The 19309-nt window shown below is 47.4% G+C and overlaps 1 protein-coding gene and 1 long non-coding RNA gene across 10 annotated transcripts in view; one reads left to right on the top strand and one right to left on the bottom strand.

Annotated features, from left to right (window-relative positions):
• The window catches only part of TTC7B (tetratricopeptide repeat domain 7B), a 256147-nt gene that overhangs the window by 182719 nt on the left and 54119 nt on the right, over positions 1-19309 (top strand). For 3 of the 8 annotated variants that reach the window (XM_045451858.1, XM_045451859.1, XM_045451866.1), the window contains 4 exons: positions 2357-2473; positions 9557-9654; positions 14070-14234; positions 16590-16640. In XM_045451858.1, the coding sequence (XP_045307814.1) occupies positions 2357-2473; positions 9557-9654; positions 14070-14234; positions 16590-16640 (431 nt within the window). The remainder of the gene's footprint in view (positions 1-2356; positions 2474-9556; positions 9655-14069; positions 14235-16589; positions 16641-19309) is intronic. The other 5 variants (XM_045451861.1, XM_045451862.1, XM_045451865.1 and 2 more) reach the window with 3 other exon arrangements.
• LOC123584216 lies at positions 2740-4404 on the bottom strand. 2 transcript variants are annotated; one of them, XR_006705255.1, is made up of 4 exons: positions 4290-4403; positions 4016-4122; positions 3721-3910; positions 2740-2847 (listed from the first exon to the last, which is right to left on the bottom strand). It is a non-coding gene; the product is annotated as an uncharacterized LOC123584216 (long non-coding RNA). The 2 variants fall into 2 exon arrangements; XR_006705254.1 differs by lacking the exon at positions 2740-2847 and having other exon boundaries at positions 3652-3910; positions 4290-4404.

The following is a 19309-nucleotide window of genomic DNA, read 5'->3' as shown; positions in this document are numbered from 1 at the left end:
AAGGCCTCTGGGAACCTCTCCTTCCTGAGATGTTTCAAGCAGATGCCCATCCCTGTTCTCACATCTGGCCTCACCCTTTATGCCCACCTGTCTGTAGATCAGGGACTGCGTCCCTGTCATCGGCCCGTCGCTGTCATCCCAGGCATCTGCAGATCCAGGCTCCAGGAGGCTCTGAGAGCCACCCAACACCCACCCCCTTGGGCATCCTGTGTTCCATTTGGAGGGAGCTGGTGACACTAACCCCTTCTGGAACCTGGGCAGTAATGCATTCGGACCACCCTCATTCCATCTCCCACTGAGGAAAAGGAGACTTTTTTCTTCTAAAGTGCCTCCAAATGAAGCCGTTATGTCATTTGTGGTGGAAGAATTCTCTTACATATCTACCTTAAATCACTGGACACATATTTCACAATCCATGATTTGTACAGAAAGCAGTCAATGAGCAAATGCAGATTTAAGGCCCGCTGGCCTCTGAGCACAATCCTAGGCACTCCGGAAGTGAGGGGCGCTGCTCTTTTCTTGTAGGGAGAGAAACACCACCGGGCCGGGAAGAGCTGTTACAAAGATGCCCTTGATATTGTCTGTGAAGTGCCAACCACAGGGCCTGGCACAGAGGAGACCCTTAATAAACAGGAGCACCTCCCTCTCTTCTTTGTATTTTCATTAACAACCAGCAGCAGCTGATGTGACACGGGTAGAAAAGACAGAGACGTAAACGTGGTCTTGTTTGTTGAGGTGGGGTTTTAGCCGGGTTTAGAATTTAGGAAGAATGGGGGAGAGTAGTAGATTCATCCATACAGATGAAAACTGAGGACACGGCAAATATATTCATAGAGTTAGGACAGAAACCTGGCCTTTGGTAGGAGTAAAGGAGTCCAGAGGGATGTGTGGCCCAGAATGGGGTGGGTGGTGACACAGGAGTGGCCGGCGGGCAGGGTACTTTCGAGGACTCAGTAAGGAATTTTGACTTATTATTACAAACAATAAGGAATCATTGTAGTTTCTCGGGCTGGGAATGAAAATGATTTTTAGAGATCTACAGTTTCTTAGAGCCGGGCAACTCAGGGGACCAGAAGACCACCAGGGCGGTATCTGGGCTCATGTTGGGGCCTTCGCAAGGATAGTACTGATGGGCTCTGGGCCCAGGGGAGCCAATGTCTTCAGAAAGGCATAAGTAGAATTTAGGAATGGGATAGCCGAGGGGCCGAGAGAGAAGGATCGAAGCTTAGCTGTCAGCAGGTCTGGACAGAGGGTGAAGCCATTGGTGGTAACCAAAATAGGGAAGAGATAGTTGGTGATTACGAAGTGAGTTGGTGAAATCCTAACCCATAAATAGCAGGACTGAGAAGATCCGAGGACAGGGCATGAGCCAGATGCCCCCTTCTTTATGTGCCTGCAGTTCAGGCTCTGCGAAGCTTACGAGATTTATTCACCATCACATGATGAGGATCATTGTGGAAGGTTATTTGTAGACGCTTATATCAACTGAGTCACACCTCTTGTGTAATTTTGTAAATAAATCAAGATTCCCTTTTAATGAATTTTTGAAGCTTTGCAAATGAATTGGTTTTGTTTTAAAAAGCTCTTAATAAACAGCTCGGTTTGAAAGTCGCTCTTGAGACACCTGGGTGGCTCAGTCGGCTAAGCATCTGACTCTTGATTTCAGCTCAGGTCATGATCCCACAGTTTGTGGTTGGATTCCTCATCAGGCTCTGTGCTGTCAGTGAGGAGCCTGCCTGGGATTCTCTCCCTTTCTTGCTGCCTCTCCTTCCCTCGCTCAAAATAAATAAATAAACTTTTTTTAAAAGTCACCTTAATAAAATCCTTGTGTTCTCAATAAAATTAGCCACCTTGATGCTTTTTTAAAAAATTTTTTTAATGTTTATTTATTTTTGAGAGACTGTCCAGACAGACAGAGTACGAGTGGGGGAGAGGGCAGAGAGAGAGAGAGAGGGAGACCCAGAATCCTTAGCAGTCTCCAGGCTCTGAGCTCTCAGCACAGAGCCTGACACGGGGCTCAAATTTGTGAACCGCAAGATCATGACGTAAGCCGAAGTCGGATGCTCAACCGACTGAGCCACCCAGGTGCCCCAACCGCTCTGATGCTTTTAACCTGATCACAGATGGTCCTGTTTGGTGTGCCTGCATTTGCCTTCAGTATACAAAGCCGTATATTGAGCTGGGAGTTCTGGAATCCTTGGTCTGCACCACGGCTTCCCCTGGACCAAGCCTTTGGACACCCCTTTCTAGGATGAGCACCATAGCATCCGGGTCTAGGCCAGGTCATGGTGTTTGGTTTCCGGTGGGGACTCTGGCTTGAGCCGTGTTGTTTTCTCCCTTTGTCTCCCCGCCGTAGACTACTGTTTTCCAAAGTGAAGGTGGAGTCACTGTGCCGGGGCCCGGACGAGGCGCTCCTCACCTGTAAGCACATGTTGCAGATATGGAAATCCTGCTACAACCTAACCAACCCCAGGTAAGAGGCCAGCAGCGCCTGCTTTGTGTGCTGTTTGCATGGGTCCCCGCCCCACAGTGCCGCCGCCGATGGGCGTTTAGCGGATGGTAGCAATGGAGCCACACACACTCCATTCTTAAGGGAATTTTCTTCCAGTGGCCGATGAGGCCCCCACACCGTGGGTTTCTTTTGTGGCTGCTGCCGCGATGCCCCTCTAGGGCCCAGTTCATGGGCGACCTGTATCTGATTCCTCTCAACCAGCCACTCAGTTAACTTCTTTGACAAGTCTTACCATCTTTCGGGTAATTTGTGGATAGACTCGTCAACTGTATACTCCAGATGGGGCTCCTATGGTAATATCTAAAAGGCCTCCGTAGACAGTAGGCCGCGTCCTTCTAAAGAGAGTAGAAATCACTGTATCACTATTGGCAGGATAAAGCATGATTTTCAAACGGTTCAAATCATGGCTCAAATACAAAACAAGGACCTATCGAGATTTTATTTACCTCATTAACGAGGGAACCTGTAAGATGTTAAGACTGGTTCAGAGAAGAATTCAAAAAATAGATAACGCTAAAATGAATTTGCAAAAGATAGATATGCTAAAATGAACTTGTAAGAACATGCAAAGACAGGATCCTATAGAACAATGAAATATATGGTTGGGGGTCATCTTTTTTGCAGGGTAGAAATCAGTCGTATCTCATCTGCCCACAGAGGCAGATAACCTGCGGAACGTTCACTAATCAACCCCCAGCTCGCTGCTATAAGACACCCAGTAACCTGTTGTGCCCTTTTTCAAGTCTTGAACAGTTTTTCCCGGTGTGTGTCCTGCCTTATGAAGGACGTCATTTAATGAAAAGGGACCTAATAATTCAAGTGAACTCAGACAACTGCTCAGACACACTCGGAACATTTTTCAAGCTCATAGCAAGATGTACGGACAGCCCACACTAGGCTCTTAAAAGTCAGGAGCCTAAATATGTTCAACTCACATCGTAAATGTGTCATAAATGTGTCACTAGCCCAGCACAGTCCCCCAGGAGGCAATAGGCCACTGGCCTAGAGCGCTGGTGGGATGGGCGCTAAGGAGGCCACAGAGTACAGGTGGGGTTCCGTGTGGGATTTTGTTTTACAGAAGTTTCTGCAGTTAAAAAACTATATTCAAAATCAGGGCCCTCCTAGGGGATGGATGTTTGTGACCTGACATTCGACAGACTTGTGACCACAGGCCTGGGGGCAGTGCGGCTGGACGGGAGGAAGCTCACCCTGAACAGCCAGCCCGCCGTCCAGTTCCACACCCGGCGGGCGGCCAGGCGACCCTTGCATCGCTGGAGTCGCAACAATTAGACAGGAGTCCCCTTCACATAGCCTGTGGCACATGACTGCTCATGCCCCATCTTCCTCTCGGTGAAAAGATAATCGTGAAACTGGCCTCTTCCCTTTTGCAGATATGTTCTGAAAATAAAGATCATTTTAATTAATTCTCCTTTTCTGAGTCTGTCAGCAGAAATAGAAAATGCCCATCTTATGTTCCCGAAAAGCCCCCCGCTCCTGGCTTACCAGAAGCAGCAGGATTTGGGGTAGAGTCTTTGCCACGAGCCCAGCTAACAGGAGACGCTCCCCAAGCTGGTTGCTTCCGTGCTGGAGCATTCCTTTGCCTGTACCCCCTTTAGAAATGAGAAAATACACCCATCAGCCTTCACATTGCCAATTTTCCCTCCGTTCTCCACACCTCTCCCACCTCCCCACATTTCCTCCCACTTAGCAACCAAGAATATTGAATGTGAGGAGAAAAAAAATAGCAGAATTGGAAAGCTTTTTAAAAATACTTAACCAAATGCCTGGGCTGTGTGTCCATACTTCCTCCGTTTCCTGAAGGATCTTTCGGGGCCGGAGCAGGGAGGGACCCTGGCTCCAGAGGCAGAGTCTGGGTGGGGTGTGCGGGGGGTGGGGGGATGGAGGAGGACCCATCAGTTGGCGGAGCTCTCGCTCCTGCTACTCAGAGAGCCTTGAGGGAGGGGGGGCGGGTGGCAATCGAGCAACCCCTTATTAAGGAGCTTCCTGATTGTTTTTTTAACTTTATTTATTTTCTTTGGGATATAAATAAATGTTTCTCCTGTAGGCCTTACCATTGCGCAAATTTAGACATCCTCCCCAGTGTGGTCAGGCAAGACGTGACCCTGGCAATAGAATAAAGCATGAAGAGGAGAGGGCTGTGTCTTGACAAGGGATCACATACTTCCTAGTTCTCCAGATAAGGGCAGCTCTGGGTCCAAGAGCCTTGAGTCTATGATCAGGTCACATAGGGTTTCAGAAGAGGGTAGAATTGCATGAACCAATGCACGAGAAGCATCCCTGCTTTAAAAAAAAAAAAAAAAAAAAAACGAAAATGAACACAGCAGAAAGCATCTTGGGAAGTGGCTGCTTTGTACTGAGAGAAGGTCCACACTGACTTCCTGACTCAGGGCGCCCTTATTTCTGAGTGTGCTCGACCTGCCAGGGTTTCCCGCTGTCCCCCACCCCCTCCCAGCTCCATCCCTGGGGCTGACACAGGCCTCCAGAGCCCGGGAGGCGGTGAGGCACAGAGGATGGTGTGAGCAGTAGCGGGCCACACGGAGACTCAACGTGGCTTTCATGTTCTCTGCAACTCTCTCCGTCTTTATTTTTGCTCGAAGGAAAATCACACCGAGCTAGTGGCTGAACTGAGCCTCAGCCAGCTTGCAAAGAGCGCTCCACCCGCAGTCTGAGAACGCATCTCTTGCTGTGAGCAGCATGGGGGGGAGGCGTTCTCTCCAGTGTACATGTGACAAGGTGTGTGTCATCTCAGGAGCCTGGGTTTATTCGCTGGGTGTGCAGTTTTATCTGCATTTAGGAGAGAAACCCGTTTCCTGTTGCGTCTCCTCTCTCCCAGTGAAGTAGCAAGCCCCTTTGGTTCTTGCACATTTTGACTCTGCCACTGGGAACAGTGTGGCTTGTGAGCAGAGCACCCCGTCCCCCAGAAGGCCCCAGCAGCCTCCTCGAACTGAATGACCCTTCCCTGGGCCATGGCTGTGCTGGGCCATCCACTTGTGCCTTACCTTCAGTCCGCACGTTAGCCCTGCAGAATCACTACTGTTCTCTCCGCTTTATAGAAAATAAACAAGTCTGAATAATTTGCCTCCATTTTCCCAATCAGACAAGCAGTAGAGCTATGATTCAAGCCCCGGTCTAACACCAAAGCTTCCTGCACCAACCTGCGTCAGCAACCAACTTCTTTTCCTTTATTTTTATTTTATTTAAAAAAAATTTTGTTCAATGTTTACTTTGTTTTGAGAGAGACAGAACACGAGCTGGGGAGGGGCAGAGAGAGGGTGCGCGCATGAGAGAGGGTACGCATGAGCGGGGCGGGGGAAGGCGGAGAGAGAGAGAGGGAGACAGAGAATCCCAAGCAGGCCATGTGCTGTCAGCACAGAGACCGATGCAGGGCTCGATCTCACGAACCACGAGATCATGACCTGAGCCGAAATCGAGAGCTGGTCGCTTAACAGACTGAGCCACCCAGGCGCCCCTGTTTTTATTTTTTTATTGTTAACCCCTTCTTTCTCCCTCTTGCCACTACTACTGGGACCATCTCCATCACGTAGCCATGTAATTGGAAGAAAATGTTTTCTTCCTCAGTCCTATTCCTTACTAACAAACAGCACTTAACATTTTTTTTTTTTAATTTTTTTTTTCAACGTTTATTTATTTTTGGGACAGAGAGAGACAGAGCATGAACGGGGGGGGGGGGCAGAGAGAGAGGGAGACACAGAATCGGAAACAGGCTGCAGGCTCTGAGCCATCAGCCCAGAGCCTGACGCGGGGCTCGAACTCACGGACCGCGAGATTGTGACCTGAGCTGAAGTCGGACGCTTAACCGACTGCGCCACCCAGGCGCCCCCAGCACTTAACATTTTTACCGAGAGAAGGTCCAGAGCATTTGGTGAAGCTTTTCTGTTTACAAAGCGGGCTGTCATTTCATCTTCAGAGCAGCCCCATGAAACAGGCAAATGTCATGTTCTCTCATACCCATTTTACTGATGAGAATTGAGGGTCAGGGATATTGGGAGCTTACCTTGATTCCTCTTACCCAGCTGTAAGAGGCCTGGAAGACACCAGGCATCTCCTCTCCCACCTGCCCCTCTCTGGTGTCCTGTCCCAGGCCCCTCTCTTACACCCGGCACTTATGTGTGCCACGTGCTAGTTCAGAAGCTGGCGAGAGGCTGGGTGGCAACAAGAGCTCCCGGGCTCTGACTCCTAGCCCGCTGCCAGCTCGCCTCTTGCGTCTGCGGAAGGTACACCTCTTCCGTCTGTATACCACGGAAGGTAGAGAGGATTTCCAAGAGAAGCTTCCAGTGTCTGGTATAACTTTAACTGTCACTACAGTGCACTCTAAGTGTTCAGTCTGAGCGGGGAACAGAAGTTACCCACACCTGTGCATCTGCCTACATGGAGATCTGTAGCTTACGTACCATGGATCTGGGGCTCCTGCCACTGTCCTCTCCCTAAACTGTCTCCTAGCACACTGACCAGGAATGGTTTTGCTTCCCTTCCTGTTTGCCTCCTTGAGAGGTGCTCCTGGCAGCCTAAAGCACTGGGCTCTACTAACTGGGTAGTAAGGTGGCAGAGGGTGGTCCATGGGAGGGGCCCAAGAAAGCCCCAGAGGGAGAGAGGAAGTCTTTTGTAAGAGACACTGGCCAGAGAAAGTCAAAGAAACTCAAGGGTTGGCCAGGGCCTCCCTTTGCCCTTTCCTCCACATTCCAGATGTCATCGCAAAGGCAAATCTTGATGGGTTAAGACTCCGTACCCTCCAAAGGTAGAACTAACCATTGCTTAAAGCAACCAGCCAAATTCTCAGTCCCAGCATTCAGGGTGGAAACAAAACCATCTCCATTTTGAAGAGTGAATTGTTGCTTATATACTATTTTCAAAAGGAACTATGGAACATGCACTATGGGTTGTAACTATGGGCTGGTAGAGGGGAAGTCGATCCTGTGTCATTACCAGTGGGTAAGGCTCACAAGTCAAGATTTGGGTTTTGGTTGCAGTTTCTAACATTGAGAGCAAGAGGCCCTTAAATCAGCTTTCCCACCCTAATCATTGCACCAGAATGCAAGGAATAAGTGGTCCTCAGAAATTAGCCAGCCGTATTAACCTTAGCTGCATGTATGGGTATGTGTATTGATAACGATGCACAGAATATACCCAAAAGTTACAAATCTTCTGAATGCTGTGACCACATGACCTCAGTTCAGCCTTGCAAAGCTGTATGTAGGAAGACAACCCTTATCTTCATCTGACAGGGAAAGTAGACCCCACGTGACCTACTTGTTAGGGACAGATAGAAAGTAAGAAGCCAGATGACACCCCCACCCCCACCCCCTGGCTGGCTCCCAGGACCCAGCAGCACACGTGACAGCCAACCTTGGGCTCTGAAACTTGGTAAGATGGGAAGCCCGGAGGGTTAGGGCCAAAACAAACACTTCTGATCCATTTCCTCAGATTGGGTCCACCAAAATGCCAGGCGAATCCTTCCTTTGCAATGCCAACACCTTATTGTGTGGCCTGGAATCCCCCAGGAGATTGAAAAAAAAAAAAATATCACTATATGTTGAGATAACATCTTCTGGAAAGCTCCTAAGTGAGGAGCCATTGCAATATTCAGACAACTCTTTGTAATATCTTTGTCATATTTATATTAAAAATATATACATGAACAGACCAATGTTGGAACTGTTCAGTCGGTAATGTGATTAATGCACATTTGCATGTACTTTTGTGCTGTCTTCTGCTCAGAGACATTTATTATTTCTCAATTGCGGAAATAATGAATAGAGCGGTTTCCAAAAAACGCGTATCCAATGATGTAATAAGTATAGGCTGACAAATAGTCTGTACTGAGGCAAGTTTCCATCTGTTTCCTGTGGATTTCTCTAACTACATCACTGGACGTGGAAATTGCAGCCTGAGAACCATATTAAGTTTCATACCAAATCTTGTTTGTATCACTTTTAGCAACAGCTGCACTCAGGAAGGAAATTGTGTCCCCTTATTATAGAATTTGAACTTCTTAACAACAACAACAAAATACCACTCCTAGAGCCCCCAGATTGACAAAACAAAATAGACGCAAAGAAAAGCGTTATAGATAGACTCAAACCTCAAGAGATAGATGGGCTGCTTTTGGAGCTTCTTTGATGGAATCTCATGATAGAGGAAAAAAGGAAGAATGTAACTGTTTTTGCTTACAAGCTTCTTAGAACGAAAGAAAACAAGAGTCTGTATGAGCTCCGGTCCCCTACCTGTGTTTCATTCCACCCGGGCCTGATGTGGTCTCCCAAGCGACTTGCCAACCAGTGGTGCCAAGCCCGTTCTGTGGGAGCAAGGTGGGGAGGGAGGGGTGGTGCAGCTGGCCTGTGTGACCTCACAGCCCCTTTCCCTCCTCTGTTAAGTAGGGACACAAACCAGGCCATGGCTGTGGTTGCCCTTGGAAAGGAAAAGCAGGGGCCAGCGGTTCTCAGATCTAGCTACACATCAGAGCCATCTGGGGAGCTTGGAAAAATGTTGACTGCCCCAGAAATGCTGATGGATTTGGTCTGGAGAGGGGCTTAGGGTTCAGAGTCTTCTAGAAATGCCCCAGGCAGGTGACTTCCCTGGGCAGTGAGGGCTTAAGTGTAGACCGTTGATTAGTAAAGCAGTTCGAGGACGGTGTGTGTTTACGGGCTTGATGGGGTGCAAGACATTCAACACAGAATGCCAGTCCAGTGGGTTCCCCATTCTAAGGTGGTTCGAGAACCTGCCTTCAAAGTTTCTTTCTTGTATCTTATAATGACACAAAAAGGGCGAAAATTAGCAAGGGTCTGCGGGTGTGGTTTACGTGTGTTTGTGACAGTGAACATGGAAAGTAATCCCAGCCCAGGCCTTGCCACGAGCGGGATGCCTGGTCGTCAACGGAGAGAGTGTTAAAGAGCATCGAAAACGCGCAAAAGGGGTATTACTGCACTTCAGGGTCAGTGGTGGTTAAGTCTGTGTCTTTCCCCTGCCCCCCTTCAAATGACTGACCTCTGCAGCTGTGTTTTGCAGTGATTCTGGACGTGGGAGCAGCCTCTTAGATAGAACCATTGCTGACAGACGACAGCTTAACACAATTACTTTGCCAGACTTCAGCGATCCCGAGACAGGTGAGAATAACAGACCAGAGGGGACGAAACGGTGTCCACGAGAACGTGGGGCCTGGCCCCGAGTGGCGTGGGGTGGAGACTGCCAGGGACTGGGCTTGGAAACGCTCCTCACGCAACTAGGTTAAACTCAATCGAGGCGCATTTTCTCCAGCGTCTCTTCAAGTGTGTGTTCACAGTGGGGGTTGCGATAGTGCCTGCCCGGCAGAGCTCTTTGAAATCTTTTCTATTTTTCCCCTCGTTCTCAGAGCCCAAAATTCAAAACTAAAATTAGATCGTTCCCATCCCCGTGAAGCTTCCCCTCTGCTTTTCTGTCTGCCTCTCTCTCTCTCTCTTTAGGTTTCAGACCTTGCTGAAATTGGTTTTGATTTTTAATCAGTTGCACATAGGAACATCCTCCCCACCCCCACCCTGGGCCAAAAGGCCCTTTAGGGACGCAGGTGGGTTCCGAGCTTCTGATGCCCCTGTCCCCACGTGAAGGCCTGCTGCACTCACTGCCTCTGAGCAAATAGGTACACCTCGTCATTTGTGCTTCCACATCTGCCGGGTAAGGAGGAACAAATATGCCTCTGTCATTTCCAAACCTCCAAACAAGTAATGCTAACAGTTGCACCGACCATCCAGGGGCAGTTTGGAGGATGTAAAGAAATTCCCTCTGCTTTGAGCCTCAGAGACCATTTCACAGCATCATCGGAAAGCCGGCTCTGCTTCCTCTCCCCCTGCCCCGCAGAGGCAGTCTGTGTAAGGCTTTAATACCCGTCTGGGTATGCCTGCTCTTTTATGGGCTGGCTTCATGGAAGGAGCCTCCCAGTCCTTCTCCTGACCAAGCCTTTCCAGAGAAAGCCAGGGAGCAGCCCTGAGGTGTGCACAGCCATCTCCTGGAAAATCCGGCCCCTGGCAGGGTGGAAGAAATACCACCTCTCGGAGCCAGATGTGTTACCCGCCCAGGCCCATGCCCATGCCCATGCTAACAGCTGCCTGCAAACAGCATTCCTGTGCTAGGCTCCCTTTTGCCAAATTTGCAGTCGGCTTCAGAAGTCTGCCCCCAGGGCCCCAGGGTTCCTAGGTCAAAGGAGTGTTGGGTATTGGATGCAGCCTGAATTGCAAATCAGTGCGGTTTAACAAAAATGCAGACGACCAAGCCACAGAGAAACTCCCCCTCCCCGACCCTGCAGTGGCCTGACCGCCTCCCTCCCCTTGACCAGCAGTCCTTGGAGGGGGGCCTCTGGCTTTGAGTAGCCCAGAAGTGCTCCTGGAGACACTGTGTAAGCCCTCGTTGCTGGAAAGCCTGTCCAGACTGGCCGCTGCAAGGTGAGGCTGGGACACGGTGGGGAGGAGGGAAAGCTCACGGCCGCACCTGCAGCAATTTGGCTGATTCAGAACAGCTGCTGCGGCTGCCCAGGGCTTCCTCCCCCGTCACCCCTCCTCACCACCCTGGGAGGACAGTCCTACTGAATGCAGACCCCCTCTCCTTCCAGCTGGCCTGGACTTTCATTTCCCCTGAAGTCCCAAGGCTCGAATGCCACATCGCATTAAATACAGAGAGTGGCAGAAAATAAGAGAGACCCTGTTATTTGTTCTCCCCTTTGCCCCGTGGGACATTCTCCCTAGAGACCTCAAGAATCTCCCTCTTCAGGTTTGAGCCTTCTCAGGTGCCACAGCGTCCAGGAGGGGTGTGTCTGTGGCACAGGCAGGGGCTCATGTATCTGCTCCGTCCCTCACTCCGGGGGTCCCAGGTGGTTAGAGTCTGGATTGCTTGCACAGGTGCCCTGCCCCCAGCAGGAGAGAAACACAGCCTCCCAGGCCTGGCCACTGACCATTTCACTGTTGTTGTTGTAGTATCCCTACAAGATGATTCTTGCAGGAATCCCTACAAGACTTCATTCCCCAGCCCTGCCCCCAGAGCCCCAAACTCTTGGTTTACACAGCACCAATTACTTACCCAGGAGGCCAGGGAATCAGAAGAATGGAAGGCCACCTCAGGAGGCCTTGCCAGTTGCCCCCTGGTTGTAAATGAGGGTAGTACATTCTGAAATGACAGTTGAAAGCAAAGAGACGAAATTTAGGGAGGCTCGCCTAAAAATGGAAAGTGTGCCTCCATCTCGGTTACTAGAGCCCAGTTTTCTGTAGTTCAGCTTGGGGGGTGGGGGAGCAGTCAGAGGGCCAACCCATTCTCATTCATACACCTGTGTGGATGGCCTAACTTGTGAACAGCACACAGATTTTAGGTTTTGATTTGGAAGGTGCCCTAGAGAAGTTTTTACTCCCATCCCCGCACCCCCGTCTGGTTTTTCCGTAAAGGCAACCATTTTTATTGACTTTTTGGTTTGCCCTTCCAGTGTGTTTGCATTCAAATATTCAGAGATATCATTTCCACGTCCCCCCCACACGACAAATAGCGGAATACCGTGTATATGTGCTGTTCAGTCCCTGGCTCGGTTCACTTCACGGCATGTCCTAAAGACCCCTCCGTATCCATCCGTACAGAATGTCCACGTTCTTTACAACAACGTAGCATTCCATGGCGCACGCACCTCACACTCTGGACTTAACCCGTCCGGCGGGGATCTCGGCCATCTTCCTCCTTCCCTTTGCCACAGTCTTCAGTGCACGTGAGGGAGGAGGCTGGCTAATTTTGAGTATCCACTGCAGCTCTGCTCATTTCGGAAAGCAACTGGGCTTAGAGAAAAAGAGAAAAGGAACTTACCCGAGGTAGAAATGCTCCTGAATCAAAACAAAGTGTCTGAGAGAACCCAGCCCTGCAGGTGACATCTTGCTAACAGCATTGGTCCATGCAACACCTGCCCTTCTCTTCTTTCCCCAACTCCCTCATTTAAAGGGCACAGGCATGTGACACTAGGAAAGCCACAGCGTTGGCATCGGCAACGATGCGGCCAGAGCCATGGCGAACTTCCACCGCCATGACCCTGTCCGTTCTCAGTCAGCCAGCGTGCAGATAGGCCCTCTTGGGTTACTTGTTTGGGTGTTGCAGAACAAAAACGTATCTCCTTTTAAAAAAATTTTTCTCTATTGTGGAAGATCTTCCAACATACCCAAAATAGAGATACTAATATAATGAATCCCCACGTACCTACCACCAGCTTTCAGCAATCAGTATTCCTTTTGCATCCACCTCTCCTGTCCCACACTTAGATCTTACAGAGTATTTTAAGGCACATCTCAGACATCATATTTTGTGTCCTAAAATTTCAGTGTACATGTCAAATAGATAAGAACTCTTAAAAAATGTAAGTCCAATGCTATTATTATACATCTGGGTCATTATAAGGTGCAGGCTCAGCATTATTGATATTGGAAGTGGTTAATTAACTAGGTATGGTTTTTTACCTCCGAAATTGTCCACATGAACATCTATGGAATAACATCAGGGGAACTCTTGTCTGGAAGCTTTGGATTGGCCAAATCCACTGTGGCTAAGAAAGTGGGCATTGGGTTCATTAAGTGGATGTGACAAATTGAAACCCCCCCCTAAACAACATGTTTTCCCTTTCAGTGTCACCTCTGGTCCCCCTTCCCCCACCTCTGATAGGTCCCAGCCATGGAAAAAGAGGAATCAAATAGAGTGACAGTCTTAACGTTGAAGCTATGAATCATTGTCTTTTCTTAGGAATAAGTTGGTCGTTCCTTAAATAGAGGATGAAAAAAAAATTTTTTTTTTCTTCCTTTGCCTTCAAAACAGGATGTGGAGTAAGGAGATTTATCTTTAATCATTGGTAGATATCACTGGACACCTGTCCAAAGCAAAGTCATTCTTTCAACTTGAAAGTTTGGTCCATTGTGTCCGGGAGAGGTGGTCTCCCTCTTACTTGTGTATGTCTCCAGCTGTGAGACCTGAAGGCGACAATAACAGCTTCCTTTTCAAAGTGTCCCAGCCTGTGCACCGAACCACAGACCAACTTAGAAAGCTTAGCACTCTGTTGTCATGATGCTGGGACTAAGACATATCATCATACCTCAGTATCTCTACCTAGGAAAACCTAACCTGTCAGGTAAACTTTATATAAGGGCTTCTCCTAAAAAACAAGTCCAGGAATAACCAAGGTCTACTGCACCTTTCCAAATGAAAAGCGGTTTCCTCTAGAATGTCCTGGATATTGTAGGTTAGAGATGGTCATTGGATCATGCTGCTGAGTCTGTGCCCAGGTAAATCTGAGTTATTTTTATTCTGTGGTGTTGTTGCAGAACAATTAAATAACCAGTGGGGAAAAAAAACAACAAATTTGTTTTCTTCGAAAAGCACTTGTATGCTATTGTCCAGTACAGGAATGATTGTCTATTACATGACCTCATTTTCTTTGCAGCTTATGTGAGTATATGAAAAGCTAGTTTATTTTTTCCTTTGTGTTTCTAAAGCTTTTTTTGCCTTTATCCTTTTTTTTTCTCTTTCACTTTTTTAGTGTCAGATTCCTCCTCCTCCTCCTCTCCTCTTTCAAGAACCGAATCTCCTCTCCACCTGTTTGTATCTCCTCATCTTCATTCTCCTCCCAAACCTGACACCTTTGTGTGGCCCCCTGCAGCTCATTCATTCAATGACCCAGGTCCCCGCCAGGAGCCCTCTCTGTGTAAACATGCTTTATGGTTTTTCCTTTCTTGTTAGACCTGCTTCATTTGCCTGATGTTTCATTTTCTGATAATCTTCCTAACTGATAAGCTGAATAGGAAACTCCCATCAAATTTATCTGAGGGGAAAATCTTGCTAATTTAAAAAATCCAAGAGCTGTTTGGGGCAGAAAGAGACATTGGTGCCCAAGTCCCAACCTCCTCTTTGAGAAGGAAAGGAAACCTGTTTTGAGCGGAATAAACAGAAGCTTTTCTAGACAATTACGTCCTGTCCTTGGTTACTTGTATGCTTTCCTGGAGTTAATGTTAATGCATAAAAACGCTATTTTTAAAAAAGGCAAATTAGAACATTTTGCCAATAACTTATTTATGTGTATTTCTGATTTTCTATTTAGAAATTAATTCGACAAGCATACAGTGATCAAGGTGATATCCTAAAGATAATGGTCGTATGCCCTTTAAGTTTGTGGTTCTCAAACTTTACTTACTGTCCATCAAAAGCACACGAAGAGCTTTAAGAACCACAGATCCCCCGAACCCCATCCCTATAGCTTATGACTCAGTAGGCCTGAGCTGGAGCCCAGGCACCCGGATTTACAGAATACCCACTTGGGATTCCAAAGCCAGTGGGTCACCACATCTTGGGAAGCAACGGTATAAATTGTTTTCCATTTGCTAGGAAGGAAAATGTAGGGTTTGGGTGAAAACCCATGAAATCGTGTAGGGAAATTGGATGGTATTTTAATCTGATCTTGCTTTTAAATAATACAGAAATTTGAAAGTCTCTTTTACAGTGTTTGGGGACCTGTCCATTAAAAAAAGAGAGAGAGAGAGAGAGATTCCTGTACTAAAATGAAACCCTGGCCGGTAAGGTCCTTAGATGGGACCCAACTGTGGGTCTCCCCCCAGGAGGTACAGCCTTGCTTCCTTTCACTTATTTATTTAACATCCACTTTGCCCAAAGCACTGCCAGAAAATTTAATCTCTGTATCCATAATTTAGAAGGGCTCATCTTTGTCCCAGATGCTCAGTTATATGCAGAACAAAAGCCCCTGAGGGGAGGCGCTGTCACAGAGAACTGCTTCCTCTAATGTGCTCATCGTTTGGATGGTAAAGCTGCTGTGTTAAACTCACACACGCACAAAGCCGGGGCAGAAATGAGGCTATCATCTAAAATAAATCATCCAAACCAGGAAACACTCTGGCTCTACTTATCTGTGTAGTAAGTGTGCTCAACTTTGCTTTCGTGGCAACCCCAGCTTTATGAAACGCAAGATGAAGATAATGTTTATGAACTGCTTATGTTGTTTTTAACCCACTTCTTAAAATAGACATTGTCTCTTAATACAATGCCTCCAGGCAATTGCCACCTTCAGTTTTTTCCAGAAAAGCTGTTTTTTTCACATTGACTGTTGCCCAGTTTTTTGGTCTTAAAATGGGATCTTACCATTCTAGAATAGCATGATACATTCCCACTGGCCCGTCCTCTCCTGTTATACGGCAAACCCACCTCTGTCAACACCATCCCGAGGATCCCTGTGTTCCTTTAGACTCTATAAGGTTGAAGTCCTGACTCTTCAGTGAAGCACTAGATATGAGATGAATTAGTGAATTTTTAGGGCGATGAGCCCCCCACTGGGCTTTCTGCTGAATGTGCTGTATTCCACGAAGGACTCAACTGTTTATTCGTTGTGAAACCCAGAGCCATCTTCCCATCCTTAGAGAGTGTCTAGCCAGTAACCAGGTGTTTTACACCAAGACCGACGTCCCCAAGAATCTTTCTCCCCCATAGATACAACATTTCGTTAGAGAAGGGGAAAACATACCACACATTACTGATAAATGTAAAATTTCTTGATTAAAACTGTAATGAATTTGAATCCCAACTCCTTTCGTTAGGAGGGATAGCCAAGGCCCCAAGTTCTACGAATGTCTCTCCCCAATCCTTTGACTTCATAGGAGCAAAAACTAGCCGAGGTCTACAAAGTATTGGAATCATGATTAGGGTTAGTGGTGGAAAGATCTGAAAAGTGCTTGTCTGATTATTTTTCCCTTCCCTTTGGAATTTCCTGCCCTGGAAACAAAACACATTACATGAATCGGTCAGCTTTCATGTGCTGGGTGAACATTTCAATGTAGAGGGGAATGCCCAGTTGGCCTTTCTTTGGTTTAAAAAAAAAAAAAATCATTGTTAGTGGAAAAACATGTGTCACTCTTGAGTTGAAATCTAATTCGACACAGCCAGACTTAACAGTTGGAAGGTTATTAGAACTCTATTTGCTTTTTTAGCCTTAATTTTGATTTTTCAAATGTTTTGTTTCTTGGTTTTAATTTTTGATTTGGTTTGTTGTTCCAAGGCAACTCTCCAGAAGTATACTTTCATGGTTTCCCCTCCCTTTTTTCAGTTAGTAAGTAGCTTACCAATCTATCTATTAACCTCTCTGAGGGCCTCCAGAATCACGCTTCCCTCCACCACGGAACGTGTGTTGTCGTTGTCGACCGCTGGGAATGCTGAGATGACATGGACGCAAAGCTGCCACGTGCTTGCCCACTCCGCCCCCCCCTCCGCCCCCCCCCGTTCCCATCTCTCCCAAGATTCTAATGCATTCCGCTGCAGCTTGGGCTTAAGCAATGAGGAGGCAGCACTTCTCTGGGAGGGACCACAGAAGGAGGCAGTGTGGGAAAGATGCCCTAGTAAGGGCATGCAGTGGATTGGTCAGCAGCCCCAGTGGCCTGATTGGAAGTGTGAGGCACTCAGCCTCCCCAGTGTGGGTCGTCTATGAATTTTAGGTAGAGGGAACCAGTTGAATCTGGAAATTTTTTTTCCAGTTCAATCATTATTGCTACATAGGAAAGCAGTTCTAATCATGAATTTTCCTAAAATAAGCTAAACAGATGCCATAAAACTTAACCTACACCTACCAAAATTGAAAGGAGACTAAGCGGTTCCCTGGGTGTAGGACTCATACTTTAGGTGGTATCCTTTTAAGGCAGGAGTGAAGTTTCACATCTTTCAGAGGATGTTTCCTAGACTTCTGATTCTCTCTGGGCAAATATTTTTGGGAAATACTGCATCTCCCTCTTAGGGACTGACAGTTCACATTAGCATATTAAAGGCTCTGAGAAGTCCTGCAGTTTAAAAAAAATTTGAGCTAATTTCATCATTTTTCCCACCCTGTAGAATCAGCTTTCCAGGCATTGCATTCTGGGAGATGCTCACGTATATGGTGATCCAATGCATTTGAATGATCTGAGCCTTTACTGCTTATAGTAAATATACCCCTCAGGGAGTTGATTTCCCCTCTGAAATCCAGCTCAGCTTAGATGTGACTTTATTTCTGGCTTCTAAAAGTGTCAATACAAATAAGACATTTTTTTAAATAAATACAAGTCCATAATAGAAGAGATATGTTTGGTGTTGTCATCACATGAGGGTTCTTCATGGGGAAAAAAAAAAAAAAGGCTTTACCGCCAAGGTTCTGTCAATATCAGGCTCCTCGGATACATTAAAAAGATTTGATTTTCAGAAAGTCAGGTTACCTTAAAATCTTCAGGCAGCCCATATTAGTGACAGTGAGGTTCGATACATTTGTACAAGGGACTTAACTGTCTTCTGTGGAAACCATTCCAGCTCTCTCCAAAGTCAGGAAACCTAGGTTCAAGGGCCACTTCTGTGGAATAACCCAGGGAACTCATTTAATCAGAGTCCACCTTAGTTTCCCCATCTGTAGGGATGTCAGCTTACTAATTCTTCTGTTCACACATGCCTTTATGGTATGCCAGGAGCCCCTCCTGATCTCAAGCTTCCGGTCAGGTACCTGCTCCCGAGGGGCAGGGAGGTGGCCGCCAGGTGGGAAGAGCCCAACTGGGACACAACTGTCCAAGGCTCTCTCCACACTGCTCACCACTCCTTAGACCCGGGGACCCCGGGCAGCCCCCTTCTTGAGTGCCCTTGCAGTCCTTATCTTGGAGGAGAATGTGTGTCGACATTTTATTTGCCTCCCCAAGAACATGCTCAAATCAAGAACACCAACTTGGGTTCTTGGCTCAGTTTTTCCTATCACTGATTCTGGTCAAGCTGCTGCCCCTTTTAGGAACCTGTAACCCGGAGAAGAGAATAAGCAGATTAATGATAAACAAACCCCTGGAATGAAATAAGGTTGAAAAACAAACTCAAGGTCATTGTTTTTTCCCCTTTTCTTATGGCTAGCATTTTATTATTGACCTTGCATTTTCTGACAGTTAAAAATGTATCTCGTGATCAGGAAATGACCAGTCTGTTGGGTGTCTATTTCACCCTCTGCTCCTGCTTAACAGGATAAAGTCGGGGTTTTTTTAATCTGTATTTGAACAAGTTACTCTTAGTGATGACTCCACTGCTTTTGAGGGGTGACAGTTAAAAAACTCCAGCCCTGATGAGTCAAGTATGAACCTCTTCTTGCTCTTTTAATGAAATTACAGTTAATTCTCCCCAATTAGTTCTGTGGTGTCTTTCTCGAAACAAGATTGAATAGAATCTTAGGACATTGACAAGTCAGTGACAAATGGCACTCGGATAGAAGTTAAGGAGTGTGGGTCCAATCATTAGACCCTCACCCAAAACCGGGAAGGCTTTTCCCACAAGCCGAATTCAAAGACAAACACAGCCTTCCCCAGACACTCGAGTGCAAAGACACAGCCTCATGAATATGCAACAGGGAGGGTTTCTGATGGCGATGAAAGCATCTGCCTGGTGTCGTCCTCCAGAAGGTACTGTCTCCAGCCCAGAGCCATGGCTCGGCTCACTCTGACAGCTGGCATCTTCCTGCATGCTTGTGAACGGCTTCCCTCCACGCTTCCCGTGTGACCACCTGGCCCTGCCAGCACCCGCCAGCAGCACGCTGGGTCACCCCCGCATGCCCACTGGTGACCGAATCCCCCAGTCTCTCCCTGCCTTAGTGGGATCGTTCCCTAAAGCTTTCCCTGGAAAGAACTTTCCCCCTTCAGGAGAAGACACATCCTGTCAGGTTTCAGCTGTGCTTGATATTCTGTTAAAGTCACTTGGAAATTGTGATCTCGTCTTGAGACCGTGGGTTTG

The sequence above is a fragment of the Leopardus geoffroyi genome, chromosome B3 (assembly GCF_018350155.1).
Source record: "Leopardus geoffroyi isolate Oge1 chromosome B3, O.geoffroyi_Oge1_pat1.0, whole genome shotgun sequence".
Classification (NCBI taxonomy): Eukaryota; Metazoa; Chordata; class Mammalia; order Carnivora; family Felidae; genus Leopardus; species Leopardus geoffroyi.
The sequence above is the reverse complement of the archived record's forward strand: the minus strand, read 5'-3'. Positions and strand labels throughout refer to the sequence as shown.